At 41.6% G+C, this 12,609-nt stretch overlaps 1 protein-coding gene across 1 annotated transcript in view; it reads left to right on the top strand.

The window, feature by feature from the left end:
- rae1 (ribonucleic acid export 1) overlaps window positions 1-9,635 on the top strand; it is a 30,125-nt gene extending 20,490 nt beyond the window's left edge. Inside the window, exons 11-13 of the mRNA XM_073061542.1 lie at window positions 2,503-2,697; window positions 4,594-4,679; window positions 9,422-9,635. Coding sequence (XP_072917643.1) covers window positions 2,503-2,697; window positions 4,594-4,679; window positions 9,422-9,428 — 288 coding nt within the window. The 3' untranslated portion in view covers window positions 9,429-9,635. The remainder of the gene's footprint in view (window positions 1-2,502; window positions 2,698-4,593; window positions 4,680-9,421) is intronic.
- Window positions 9,636-12,609: the final 2,974 nt, after the last annotated feature.

Raw genomic sequence — 12,609 nt, 5'->3', positions numbered from 1 at the left:
AGGCATGCGATCAGGAAGGGGGGTGAAACCGATCCAGAACTCTGCTCATGGAGACACAGGGTATGTGGCTGAGATACTAGATGAATGCTTTACATAGGTCTTTAGCAAGCAGTCTCACCAAAGGACGATGTAGTTGAGATTATAGATGAGCTAAAGTTTGATAGAAGGGTAATACTAGAAAGGTGTACCAGATACTATACTGGTCTCAGTGGAATGCACCTTGGATTGCTAAGGAAATTGTAGGAGCTTACTTTTATGACTGAGGAGGAAGCCCATTTGGCCCATCAGGCCTCTGCTAGCTCCCAATAGTTCATTCTCATTCCCACTGCTCCTTATTCGCTGCAATCCTACAATTGGGACTTATATCAATTCTCTTTATTCTTTCTGCCATTTAATGTAAATTACTGTAATTTTTATAGTAGCTAATTAACATAATCCTGGTTATATTCTTTCCAGTATTTATAGGTGCCTGAGGACAAGAAAACTGCCAGTGTTGTACTTTTGTTCATAAAATGTTGTAGGCATAAACCTTGTAGCGACAGGCTGCTCAGTTTGACTTTGGAGAAAGGTTCTGGAAACAATAATCAGGGACAGAATTAGCATTGGCAAAGTGTAGATTGACAAGTATATTGATTTGTTAAAGGCAAATAGTATTTAAACTTGAGTTGTAACAGGATTATAAATGAAGAAAATGTGCTGTGAGGTAGAGTATACAGTTACAAGAAAAAGTTTGAACCCTTTTGCAATTACCTTTTTCAAGTTCTTCAGCATTGCACATTGTGCTCTTGGTGTGATCTTTGCAGGATGCCCACTCCTAGGGAGAGTAGCAACAGTACTGACTTTCCTCCATTTGTATTCAGGTTCTCTTGCTGTGGACTGATCAATGCTCAGGTCTTTTCCAGCTTCATGCATCTCTACAATTCTTCTATGATCCCCTGAAAGTCATTTTGATGGAGGCATGGTGCACATAAATGGATCTTTCTTGATTAGAGCAGGCTCTGTCAGAAACCTGACTTTGAGTGTTATTTTTATATAGGGCAATACAGTCGGCCCTCCTTATCCATGGATTCCATATGTGCAGATTCAACCAACCACGGATTGGGAAAACCCGCAAGTTCTTTCTCCAGCACTCGTTGCTTGAGCATGTACAGACTATTTTTTCTTGTCATTATTCCCTAAACAATACAGTATAACAGCTATTTACATTGTATTAGGTATTATAAGTAATCTAGAAATGACTTAAAAGTACAGGCAGTCCCCGGGTTACGAATGAGTTCAGTTCCTGAGTCTGTCTTTAAGTCGGATTTGAGGTCGGAACAGGTACATCCGGTATTATTTAGTCAGTTAGTCAAACATTTTTCTTAGTATATAGTACATATTTTACCTTTCTATGCATATAAAACACTTAAGAACATATGTTTCAGTGCCGGGCTCGGGAACAGATGTTCCGGAGTTCGTTCTGGTGACAGATTCCTCCCTAGCGCGCTCTCCACTGTGCTGGGTTTATGTGGAGGATCAAAAACCCAAAACCCAATAATTAAACCACTGCGTTGCTTAGTAATAATTGTAGCTTTCATCGGGGCAGAGTCTTTCTCACTTTATCCTTTAAAATTGTTCCAATCGTTGACCGATGTAGCCTAACACTTTTCCAGTGACTGATGGCATTTCACCTCTTTCCGATCGCTTTATTATTTCCACTTTATTTTCAATTGTGATCGTGATTATTTTCGTGAACAGAAACACTGCAGATTCAGATCACTGCCACTCGGTTCTAATGTCTACCACACTGAGACAGGTTAAATAAGGTCTGGGGTTCCGCTGGGTCCTGAGATCCACCGCATTGAGACAGGTTGAATAAGAGACTTGAGCATCTGCAAATTTTGGTATCCGTGAGGGGTCCCGGAACCAATCCCTCGCGGATAAGGAGGGCCGACTGTACATATATGTCACCATATATTGTCCTGAGATTTATTTGTATAATTCTATGATTCCAGTGACAAATGTTTATTTCCCTCAAACATTTCATTACATTCAGTTTAAACGCAAGTTGTTACTGGTTTATCTTCAAATGTATTGAAGTGTTAAAGTTCATATGTATTTTCAAATTGTATGGCAGTATTTCTCAATTTTTAGTTGCTATTCAGAAATTAACCATATCTGGAGACTTAACCATATTTGTGAGGCACCGGTCTCTCTCCTCCCCTACCCTCTTTATGCCATCTATTTTCCCTCTCCACTCTCTTGACCCAAGCGTCAACATTTCCTCCCCTCCCCGCCCACAGATGCTGCTTGATCCACTGAGTTCCTCCAGCAGTTGGTATTTTTTGTTCCTAATAGCAACTTGTTCCCAGTAGTTAATATACTGCATTCCCTGGGAGCCATCAGGTCATTGAATTTAGAAGCCATTCAGATTCCATTATGAAATCCCAGGACTAACAACTTGCTGCTAATTTGATGCTGAGTATTTTAAGTTGCCATAGAATTCCCCTCTTTCTCTCTCAGGTGAATGGAATTGCATTCCATCCAATGCATGGCACTCTGGCCACTGTGGGATCTGATGGCAGGTTCAGTTTTTGGGACAAAGATGCTCGCACAAAACTGAAAACATCAGAGCAGCTTGATCAGCAAATCGCCGCCTGCTGTTTCAACAACAATGGCAACATCTTCGCGTATTCGTCAAGTTATGACTGGTCAAAAGTAAGTATAAAGGCCCTGTCCTCAGTGAGGTTATCTGGGCAAGAGTAACTGGTGAGTAAGATGGACACTTTTACCAAGTAAATTGAGTCTGTAAAAATATGGTTAAATTTAGCTTCATTTATCAACGTCAAATCAGATCAGCAAGGAGCAGCCTGCAATTGTCGCTACACTTACGGCACAAGCATAGCATGCTCACAGTTCACTCACTCTAACATACTTATTTGAAATGTGGGAGGAAACTGGAGCATCTGGAGGAAACCTACAGAGAGAATGTACAAACTCCTTACAGACATCCGTGAGAATCGAACGCCGATCTTATAGCTAGCGCTGTATAGTGATTGCACTAACCACTATGTTACCATACCGCCTCACGGTAATACTCTTGGCTCAGCTCTGGAGGAAAGCAGATTCCGGTAGGATGAGGGTGGATTATCCTCTGGAATCTCTGATCATTCTCCTATGCAAGCTGCAAATTAAATTTGCCTTCTGATTGGGAACAGTCTGGGCCAAGATTTCCCTATGTTCATCTCTTGCTTTATGTGCATAAATACAAGATGTTATATAACAACCAGGAGTGGGACTTCATGATGTCTTGCCACTTTTGTCAGAGCATATTCTGTATCTGCACTACCTTGGGGTGTTATTAGCACAGATAGGAGATTAAATCCAGAGAACACTTTTCTGTTCAAGTAAGCTGACCAATCCATGAGAGAAACATTATGTAGTTTCATTGAGTACAGTAGTGATACATGCCCATTGCATACTTGGTACGCCATGATTCACAGTTTTTGGAGCACTGAAAACAGGTTTCCTGCTACACTTACGAAGCCTGGGAAGCCAGAGTTGTGTCTGTTATGTGCACTCAATGTGTCTCAGATATCAAGGTAGTCCTGGGGAGTTTTAATCCTGATGTGGGAAACATAGACATTTAGAACTTCAGAAGTACCTTTCTAGTCCAAAGCTTTTGACTCCAGGACTTTGTGCAGTCAATCTTTCTCTTCCAACTTCTAGACTAAATTTGATTTAGTATTTTCACCTTTTTGTTTAATAACTATAGTACTTAATAATCTGATTGTAAAGATTTTGGGAGAACAACAGCAAGCATTTAATAAAGCAGAGCTTAAGGTTTGTAACAACTACAGTTTGTGGAGTCCTGGGCCTGGTGGCTCAGTAACACTTCTCAGTTCTATCCCTAGCCCTCCAAATCATTTTCAAGTGTTTTCCCGATTCTCTTTTTGAAGGCACAGATTGATTCTGTTTCTGTTGCCTTTACAAACTGTAGATTCTAGATTTGAATTCTTCCACATATCCCCTTTTATAATTTTACAAATTTAAAATCTATGCTATGAGGCCTGAAACATAATCACTATTGAAATATATAAAAGGCAACAGTGAGTTTGTTGGTGATGGGTGCCACAAACACGATTTGGTAGTAATCAAATAATCAGCTTTAATGATGGTGGTTGAGAGAAAAATATTAGCCAGGACATAAGCATTAGCTACCCTGTTTGAGTTTAAAAAAAACACCTTGGGATCTTGTTCATCCATTCGAAGAGACACAGAAAACAAAAAACAAACTATTCAACAACTTCTGAAAAATGCAACACTTCTGACAGCTGAGCTCTGTTTCGATACCACAGTGGAGCTTTGGTGCTCGGGTATTGGGTACAAGTCTTAAACCCAGCACTTGAACTCTCAAACTTCAAGTCAGAAGTAAAATTGGCATATTGAGTTACGATAGTTGATAGAAGGGCCAGTACCTTTGCATTCAATAGCTGTGACATTGGTTATAATGGGGCCAGCAGATCAATAACTGTACTTCAGTTGCATTCACTGTCAGAGACTTTGCTGTTACTATTTAAAATGACTAATCAATTACATAATGACTCTTCCCAGGGTCATGAATATTTTAACCCACAGAAGAAAAATTATATATTCCTGCGTAACGCAGCGGAGGAGCTGAAACCCAGGATTAAGAAGGGGTGAGTACCATTGATGCCTTTCTGCAGATACCCACTGTCCCAGAGTAATCTCACCCTCTGGACTGTTTCCTTTATTAATGGTGAGGGCGGGATCTACTAATTTTGTACCTCGGGGTGAGATTCCAAAATTATTTGCTGTTAAGCTTAACCTGCGTGCAACAGATACACTAAGAATGTACAAACTTTTGCATGATGGAAAATGCTAATAGTTTCCCTTTGTAAATTGGTCTCACATGTAGTTTGTCACCAGATGAGGTGCAGGATAGACACCTGGCTCACATAAGCCTAATAAACCAAATGTACTATTGTCATTTGCATTAGATCTCAGCCCATTTAGACCCGTATTGTATGTGGTCTTATTCTGTGAGTAGGCAAGGGAATATTAGTTTTACCTCGTTGGAAATTAAAACTCGATTGGTAACCCAAGGTCTGTTGAAATTGCTACCATGCATTACATGTAAATTGTTGATAATTTAATCTTTAAATTTGACTCCCAAATGTTTTTGATGTACATTAATAACTGCACTTAACGTCAAGGCAATATTTGTAATGGAGGTTATTGGCCACAATCTCAGAATTTGCAGTCCCCCATCTGTTCTTTTGGTTGAAATAGTTTAGCATATTTTGTAGATTTTTTTTTTGCGAATGGTGAGTTTTTCAGTGCTAGGAGAGGGTGGATGTATTCTTTGATTGGAAAGGATAGTTGATGAACGGGCTGCTTTGCTTTAGATGCGCTATGCTCCACAGCTCTATAGTCATGTTGGGAGTCGTACCATGATATCAGAGTTCAAAACACTGTTTTGCTGATTTCAGGTAATATTACATTGGTATTTTCTTGCCATGTAAAAGGCCCATCAAGCCTGTACCAAGTATCCCATTTTCCATTATTTCCCTGTAACTTATTTTCCCTTACATGCTCGTCTTTGCCAAATAATTCTGTCATGCACCTACTCTTGAGGCAATACAAAGCAATCAGTAAACCTGCCAGCACTAAACTCACACGCATCTGCACGCAGACCCAAACTCTGATAGCCGGAGCTGTGTGGCAAGAAGTTCTTGAGGGATCAGCCCTACTCAGGAGACTTCCTAGCTCCTCTTCAAAGCAGTGCAAAGGGAACCTTCTCGGGTGTCTCAGTATCCTTCAGCATCACAGCCAAAGGCCCAGAGTTCAAAGGTCCGTTTTATTGTTGAAGTATGCATGTACCAAGCAACTCTGACAGTCTTCTTCAGATAGCCATGAGTTACAGAGAAAGCATGGGAGTTGTTGAAAAGGAAAGCTGTCACACCACCCCCTCCCCGACACGGGAAAAAAGAGCCAAAACTCACAAACCCCCTCCCTCACAAATAAAAGCCACAATAACATCAAATCCCCAGCCCCCTCCTCACAGGGAAAAAGCACAGAACAGTAACATCAAATTCCCTGCCGTCACAAGAAAAAAAAAGCAACGATAACATCAAATCCCCAGCCCCCTCGCAGAAAAGAACAGCGACAATAACATCAAATCCCCAGGCCCTCCTCGCAGAAAAGAACATGACAATAGTATCAACAAATATATCAGTCCCTGAGTGCTATATAGGAGAATTAGTCTAGACGTAAAACAGCTTAGAACATTCAGAACTCCTGATTATTATTCTGAGAAGGATTTTTAAACAACTATGGCATAAGTTAGGAACAAGATCAATCAGTTTTGAGTACATTTAATAATAGAAAAGATAATATTTCAGTTTTTACTTGGTAATAGCCCAACTGGTGCATGGGTCTCACCATAAGCATTGAGCAAGGACTGATTTTTAATTATTCCCCAAACTCTAATCCCATTGTTCCACTCTCCAGATACTTTCCCACCATCACTGAAGTTGTTGGCTACAGCCAGAGTTAGGTCTTGCTGGACAGGTCCTTGGCTCTGAATAGGAGTGAATGGGTCAGCTTTGGCCTGGCACAGCACGTGAAACCCATACAAGTCTCTGGGCTCCATTATTGGCTGATGGTCGAAGCACCCCAAGGTACCTCTGCGGAAAATTAATCCCGCAGACATTCTGGTGAGGCAGGTACCTAACCTTTTAGGGGAATTTTACCACTTTAAAAGAAGTTTCACTATTAAAAGCACAGGTAACAACTGCAACCGATTGACAGCCCTAAGTCTGAGGTCATTGCTGCTTAATTTTTCTCTGGAATTCACTTCAAACCATCATGCACCCTTCCTATAAAGCAACATCTTGGGCTCAGGCAGCACCATTGAGGGGGGTGGGAAATGTTGGTACTTGTGGCTGAGTTTGCGAGATACCCATGTGGAAATAATTCTCGACTGAAGGTAAGTCTCTAAGGATTTCAGGAAACCAGACATTCAGAAGAATTAGTAATGTTCTGTTTAAATTTAAAAGTATTTTAACGGCAACCTCTGTCACCTTGTCAGGGGAGGCTAGCATTTCAGTGTTACTAAATTCGAGCTTGCAATAAAGAAGCTAAATAAACCATCCATCACTACTTAGACAAGACCTGTGCACACTTAAGAACCTATAAGTTTTGTTAGGCTGCAGGTTGGTTGTGAGTTCAGAATCCGGTTTATTAGCACTGACTGGCACATTGTGAAATTTATTTTCTTTTATGGCAGCAGTACAGTACCAAGACACAAAAATTACTAAAAATATTGGAATAAATAGTGCAAAAAAAATCATGAAGTTGTGTTCGTGGACTCGTAGACCATTCAGAAATCTGATGGCGGAGGGAAAGAAGCTGTCCCTAAGTCATTGAGTATGGATCTTCAGGCACCTGTACCTCCTCACCAACGGTAGTACGAGAAGAAGGCACGGCCAGGTGCTAAGGGTCCTTAATGCCACTTTCTGCAGGCACTGCCTCTTGAAGATGAGCAATATGCACGTGCTGGAGCTAGCTGAGTCTACAACACTCTAGCAGGCTGTGATGAAACCAGTCAGAAAAAGAATTTGGGATTAGATAAGGGTACCAGTCTCTCTGTTGTCTTGTGACATCCTTTGTACAGTGCATATGTGAACAAGATGTTGGCTAAAACTTTACAGGCTGATACTGAGTAGTGGGTGCTTGAGTGTTGCGTAGGAGGGTAGAAGTGTATCCTACCTCTGCAGGAACTAAGCTCTTCGGAAGAAGAGGCAGGGAGAAATGTGTGTCTTGAGGTACTCCCACTTATGCTACTGAATCATTTAATTCCTCTCATCCTCTAAAGAATGCTTGAGGTCTTAAAGGCTGAAACACGTGGCTGGTAAGGTCAGATGCCATTGTAACGGATATGCTTTTCTTTCCAAAAGACGTACAGTTGGTGATTCCCGTTCTTGAATTGAAAAATCCACAGTAAGTACGCTGCACAATGTCCCCCGGTGCAGCACCAGACCCTGACCTAATCTCCCACCCAGCCCTGAGACCTATCTTAGTATGGGACTTCTGCAGGTTTTGTCCATTCAGCTTCCTGTCTCTCATGGTGTTGGAAATCTCTCCACATTCACTTACTGCGGCCAAGTCCACGGTCACTCGTCATGGGATCAGGTTTAAAATTCAAACCCACTTTTCCACCTGCACTCAGTTTATTTATTATTTGCAAACTCTTTATCCCTTTATTTGGGTTATTCCTTGTGGATTTCACTTCTTATTTCCTTGGTGGTCCTCCTGTCACTCAGTGTGTTTTTCCCAACCCAGTCCGTCTTTGTCTTTTCAGAAAGCTTAGTAGTAATCAAGATTTCAAAAATCTTTATTAATATAAAGTAGAAAATGCTGGCCAAGGAAAACCGTAAGAAAAATGGGGTTAACGTTTCAAGTTAATCAGATCTGGGAAAGAAATTAGTTCTCCATAAATTTAAAGTAAATTTAGTATCTATGTATCTACAGTATATGTCACCATATACCGTCTTGAGAGTCATTTTCTTGCAGGCATTCACTGTAGAACAAAGAAATACAATAGTCAATAAAAAAAACTACACACAAACATTGACAAATTACCAAAGTGTAAAAGAAGACAAACTGTGGATAGGTAATGCTGAGAACATGAGTTGCAGAGTCCTCGAAAGTGAGTCCATGGGCTGTGGAATCAGTTCAGTGTTGACGTGAGTGACGTTATCCACGCTGGTTCAGGTTGAAGGACAATAACTGTTCCTGAACCTGGTGGTGTGGGACCTCCTGCTCCTGCACCTCCTTCCTGGTAGTAGCAGCAAGAGGAGAACATGGCCTGGATGGTGGGGGTCCTTGATGATGGATGCTGCTTTCTTTTTGGCAGTGCTCCTTGTAGATGTACTCAGTGGTAGGGAAGGCTTTGTCTGTGATCGACTTGGACTGCATCCACCACTTTCTGGTCTTAGGCATAATGTTCCATGCTAGGTCATGATATAACCAGTTAGGATATTTTCTGCTGCGAATCTATAGAAGTTTTAGGTGGTGTGCAGAATCTACACAAACTTCTAAGAAAGTAGAAGTGCTGTTGCACCTTCTTGATGAAGGACAGATCCGCTGATGTGATAATGCCAAGGAATTTCAAATGTTCATATGGGCAAAAAGGGGGAATGGACATATTGGGATGACAGTGGGCAGTGTGCATCAGCCTGCTGCCCAATCAGTATGGCCAATCCCATTTGTCTCCCTCCCCCAAAGTTAAACATATATATGTAAGGAATGCAGGAGAGCTTGGTGTTCAGATAATGAACGTTTCCCAGGAAAAATTTGTCCTCAATGAATCAGGCCGGCAGCTTTATGTAATGCTCAATTTTCTTTCTCTGTTTAGGATCTGAGGCCAGCTTCTGGTGGTTTGAAGGCAAAGGATCAGAGGAGGATATTTTAACATGCAGATCCATATCTACAGCTGCTGTATGATTTCCGTCGCTCTTGCTGGATTCCACAGCTTGTCTTCTAGATTTTCATGTTTCGTATATTTTCCCTGAATAAAGTTTTCATTTCTTTGTTTTGCATTTAAAATATAAAGATGGAAAAGGAAAGAATTTAGTGGCTTTGCACACTTGATTGTGTACCATGACATGCATTACCTGGTATTCTTGGGTGTGATACTCTGTTGGGAGAGGCAGTCAGGCATTGCTACATTAACAATGCTACTCTTTGTAGATTTTGTCCATTAGACATGGGAGCAGAATTGGGCCATTTGATCTGTTGTGCCTGACTTATTGGCCCTCTCAACCCCATTCTCCTGCCTTCTCCCTGTAACCTTTGAACCCTTACTAATCAAGAACCTGTCAACCTCGGATTTAAATATACCCAATGATTTGGCCTCCGCAGATTCACCACCCTCTGGCTAAAGAAATTCCTCCTCATCTCTGTTCTAAAGGGACATACTTATATTGTTAGGTTGTGCCATCTAGTCCTAGACTCTCCCACTATTGGAAACATCCACTCTATCTAAACCTTTCAATATCCACTCGGTTTCAATGAGATCACCCTCATTCTTTTAAACTCCAGTGAGTACTCAAGATTCATCAAACACTCCTCATACATTAACCATTTCATTCTCGTGAACCTGCTTTTGACCCTGTCCAATGTCGGCCCGTCCTTTCTTACAGAAAGAGTGCAAAACTACTAACCAGCTGAAATGTTTTCAGCAGTTGTTATTGACCATCAGCTTAACTAATCACCACTGATTTACCTATGGCAAAGTTTATTAAAACAAAATGCTATTAGCAAGGTATGTATTCTACAGGCTACTGGTTTCTGCAGTACCTTTTTGTTTCAGATTGAAACATTCACTGCATTTGAACAAAGTGTGCTAGTTCACAGCTCCCACTTGGAGGTGTGTCTGAATAAACACGCATGCACAGCTGGCCAGCCGTGGTGGTTGTGTTGGCAGATCTGTGTGCACTGGGAGTCTCCTGTGGGTAATTTCAACAGTTGCCAGCTCCTTGTCTTTGCAAATTGACCTTTTAAATGTTGCTTGAGTGCACTCTGTGCCCTTGAGATTGGAGCGCCCGTATAATCTACGTTGGTGCATTGAGAGATCAATTTCTAGATGAAATTGTTAGTCCCGAATTTAGATTCAACATGAGATCAGAAGACCATAAGACATAGGAGTAAAATTAAGTCATTTGTCCCATTATCTGCTCTGCCATTCCATCATGGCTAATTTATTCTTCTCAATCCCTTCTCCCCATTACATATCACATTCTTATTGATTGAGAACCTATCAACCAATTTAAATATAACCCAATGACTTGGCCTCCACAGTTTCACCACCCTTGGTCTAAAGAAATTCCTCCTCACCTCTGTTCTATGTTAGCACGTCAGACCTTTATCCAGCGATAGATTCCAACATAAACTCAAAGTTCCATTCAAGCTCTGTGATCCTCCTCAATGAAACTGGAGCACATGGTGTTAGTTTGATGCTTGTATTTAAAGGAACAACTTTCTGACAATAGAAGATGTTACCGAGCATCTTCAGAAGTACCAAACCCCAACTCAAATCCGTATTGTTGTCTGCAGAGATGCTACCACCAGCCAGGAATATCCAATACCAGAGGGCAATCATCTACGGTGAGAGGGGGCAAGTTTATTTTCACATAGAGAGGGGTGTCTGGAATATGCTGCCTAGGATGATGGAGACAAACACAAGAGGCACTTAGATTGGTGCACAACTGCACATAAAATGAAAGGATGTAGACATTGTGTAGGCAGACGAGATAATGAATTGGGAATTGGATTACTAATTTAATTTGGGAAAACACTCATGGGCCAAAAGGCCTTGGAGGGTGCTGGAGTGTTTATGGTCTACAGCCTTCAGCCCGTGCATTGCTCAGTCAATGGGGTTTCAATAATGAGGCTGCTGTCTACTCTTCAGATTGGGATTCAGGTGACTGGGAGGTAACCTTCAGGAGTACAGCGTGCCACTTGGGCCTTTCCAGTGTACGGTTCTTGGGTTTGGGGTTTTCAGAGCTGTAATTGCTCAGAAATGTGTCAGCCTGCAGGAAGCATTGTCCCTCCTGGTGTCTCCCTTTTGCTGCCAGTTGCTCTCATCTTCATTCCCTTTCCATTTCTGTCTCCACTTGCAAGGAACAGCATCGAATTTGCTCCAATAATGGCACTGCATCCCAATCCAAGCCACACTTGTCAGAGCCTGAGTGTCAGCTTCCTCCTCTGGCTGGGGTTGGCTTTCAATGACTGCTGGATTTGGGATCCACAACCGTACTGGGTGGTGGATGCAACTCAATGGCAGCCTTCAAAAGGAATCGAGGTGGATACTTTGGAAAAAATACAAAGCATGATAATTGGAAAAAGAGTTGAAGGGAATGAATTAGATTGCTCTCTAGGTAAGTACTCAATAGGCCAATGTGGCTTCCGTCATGGACAACTCCAATAACAGTGTGATGCCATTTGCAGACATAAACACTAGGTGGCAAAGTAACACCATTGAATTGGAAACGGACTGCAAATCAGTCAAAGACGAGGTTGTGCAAATATTGATGTTGGTTATTGGCTCAGAGGAAGGCCAACATTTGCAAAGACTACTGAGGTCCAGGCATGTTTACTCTTCTCACTTTTCTGGCCAACCAACCATCGTTTGTGTCCCATCCCAGAATAGTTCCAGAATCCTCAGTCTAAAGCTTTCTCGTGAATGTAATGGAGAGGGATATGATTCCATTCCTTTCCATCATTAGCCCTCTGATCATGAGGAGTACATTTCTTTGTAGGACTGTAAAGAGTCAGCCAATTGCACCACTCTTTCACTGCTTCTGGTTAAGCAAAACTCCTACAATCACTCCTGCCCCCTAACCAAACCCCTGCATTCCCTGATCCTTCAGTTAGAGCAGCTAAAATCCTGGTTTTCTGGACAATGAACTAGGGCTTGTCTTTTTTTTGGAGCAAAGGAGGATGAGGAGTGATTTGATAGTGGTATATAAGATGATAATGGGCAAAGACAGTGCTTTTTCCCCAGGGTGACAATAGGAGAGGACATAATTTTCAGGTGATCAG

This window comes from Hemitrygon akajei, chromosome 11 (genome assembly GCF_048418815.1).
Source record: "Hemitrygon akajei chromosome 11, sHemAka1.3, whole genome shotgun sequence".
Taxonomy (NCBI): Eukaryota; Metazoa; Chordata; class Chondrichthyes; order Myliobatiformes; family Dasyatidae; genus Hemitrygon; species Hemitrygon akajei.
Note: the sequence above shows the minus strand (reverse complement) of the source record. Positions and strands in the feature narration are given on the sequence as shown.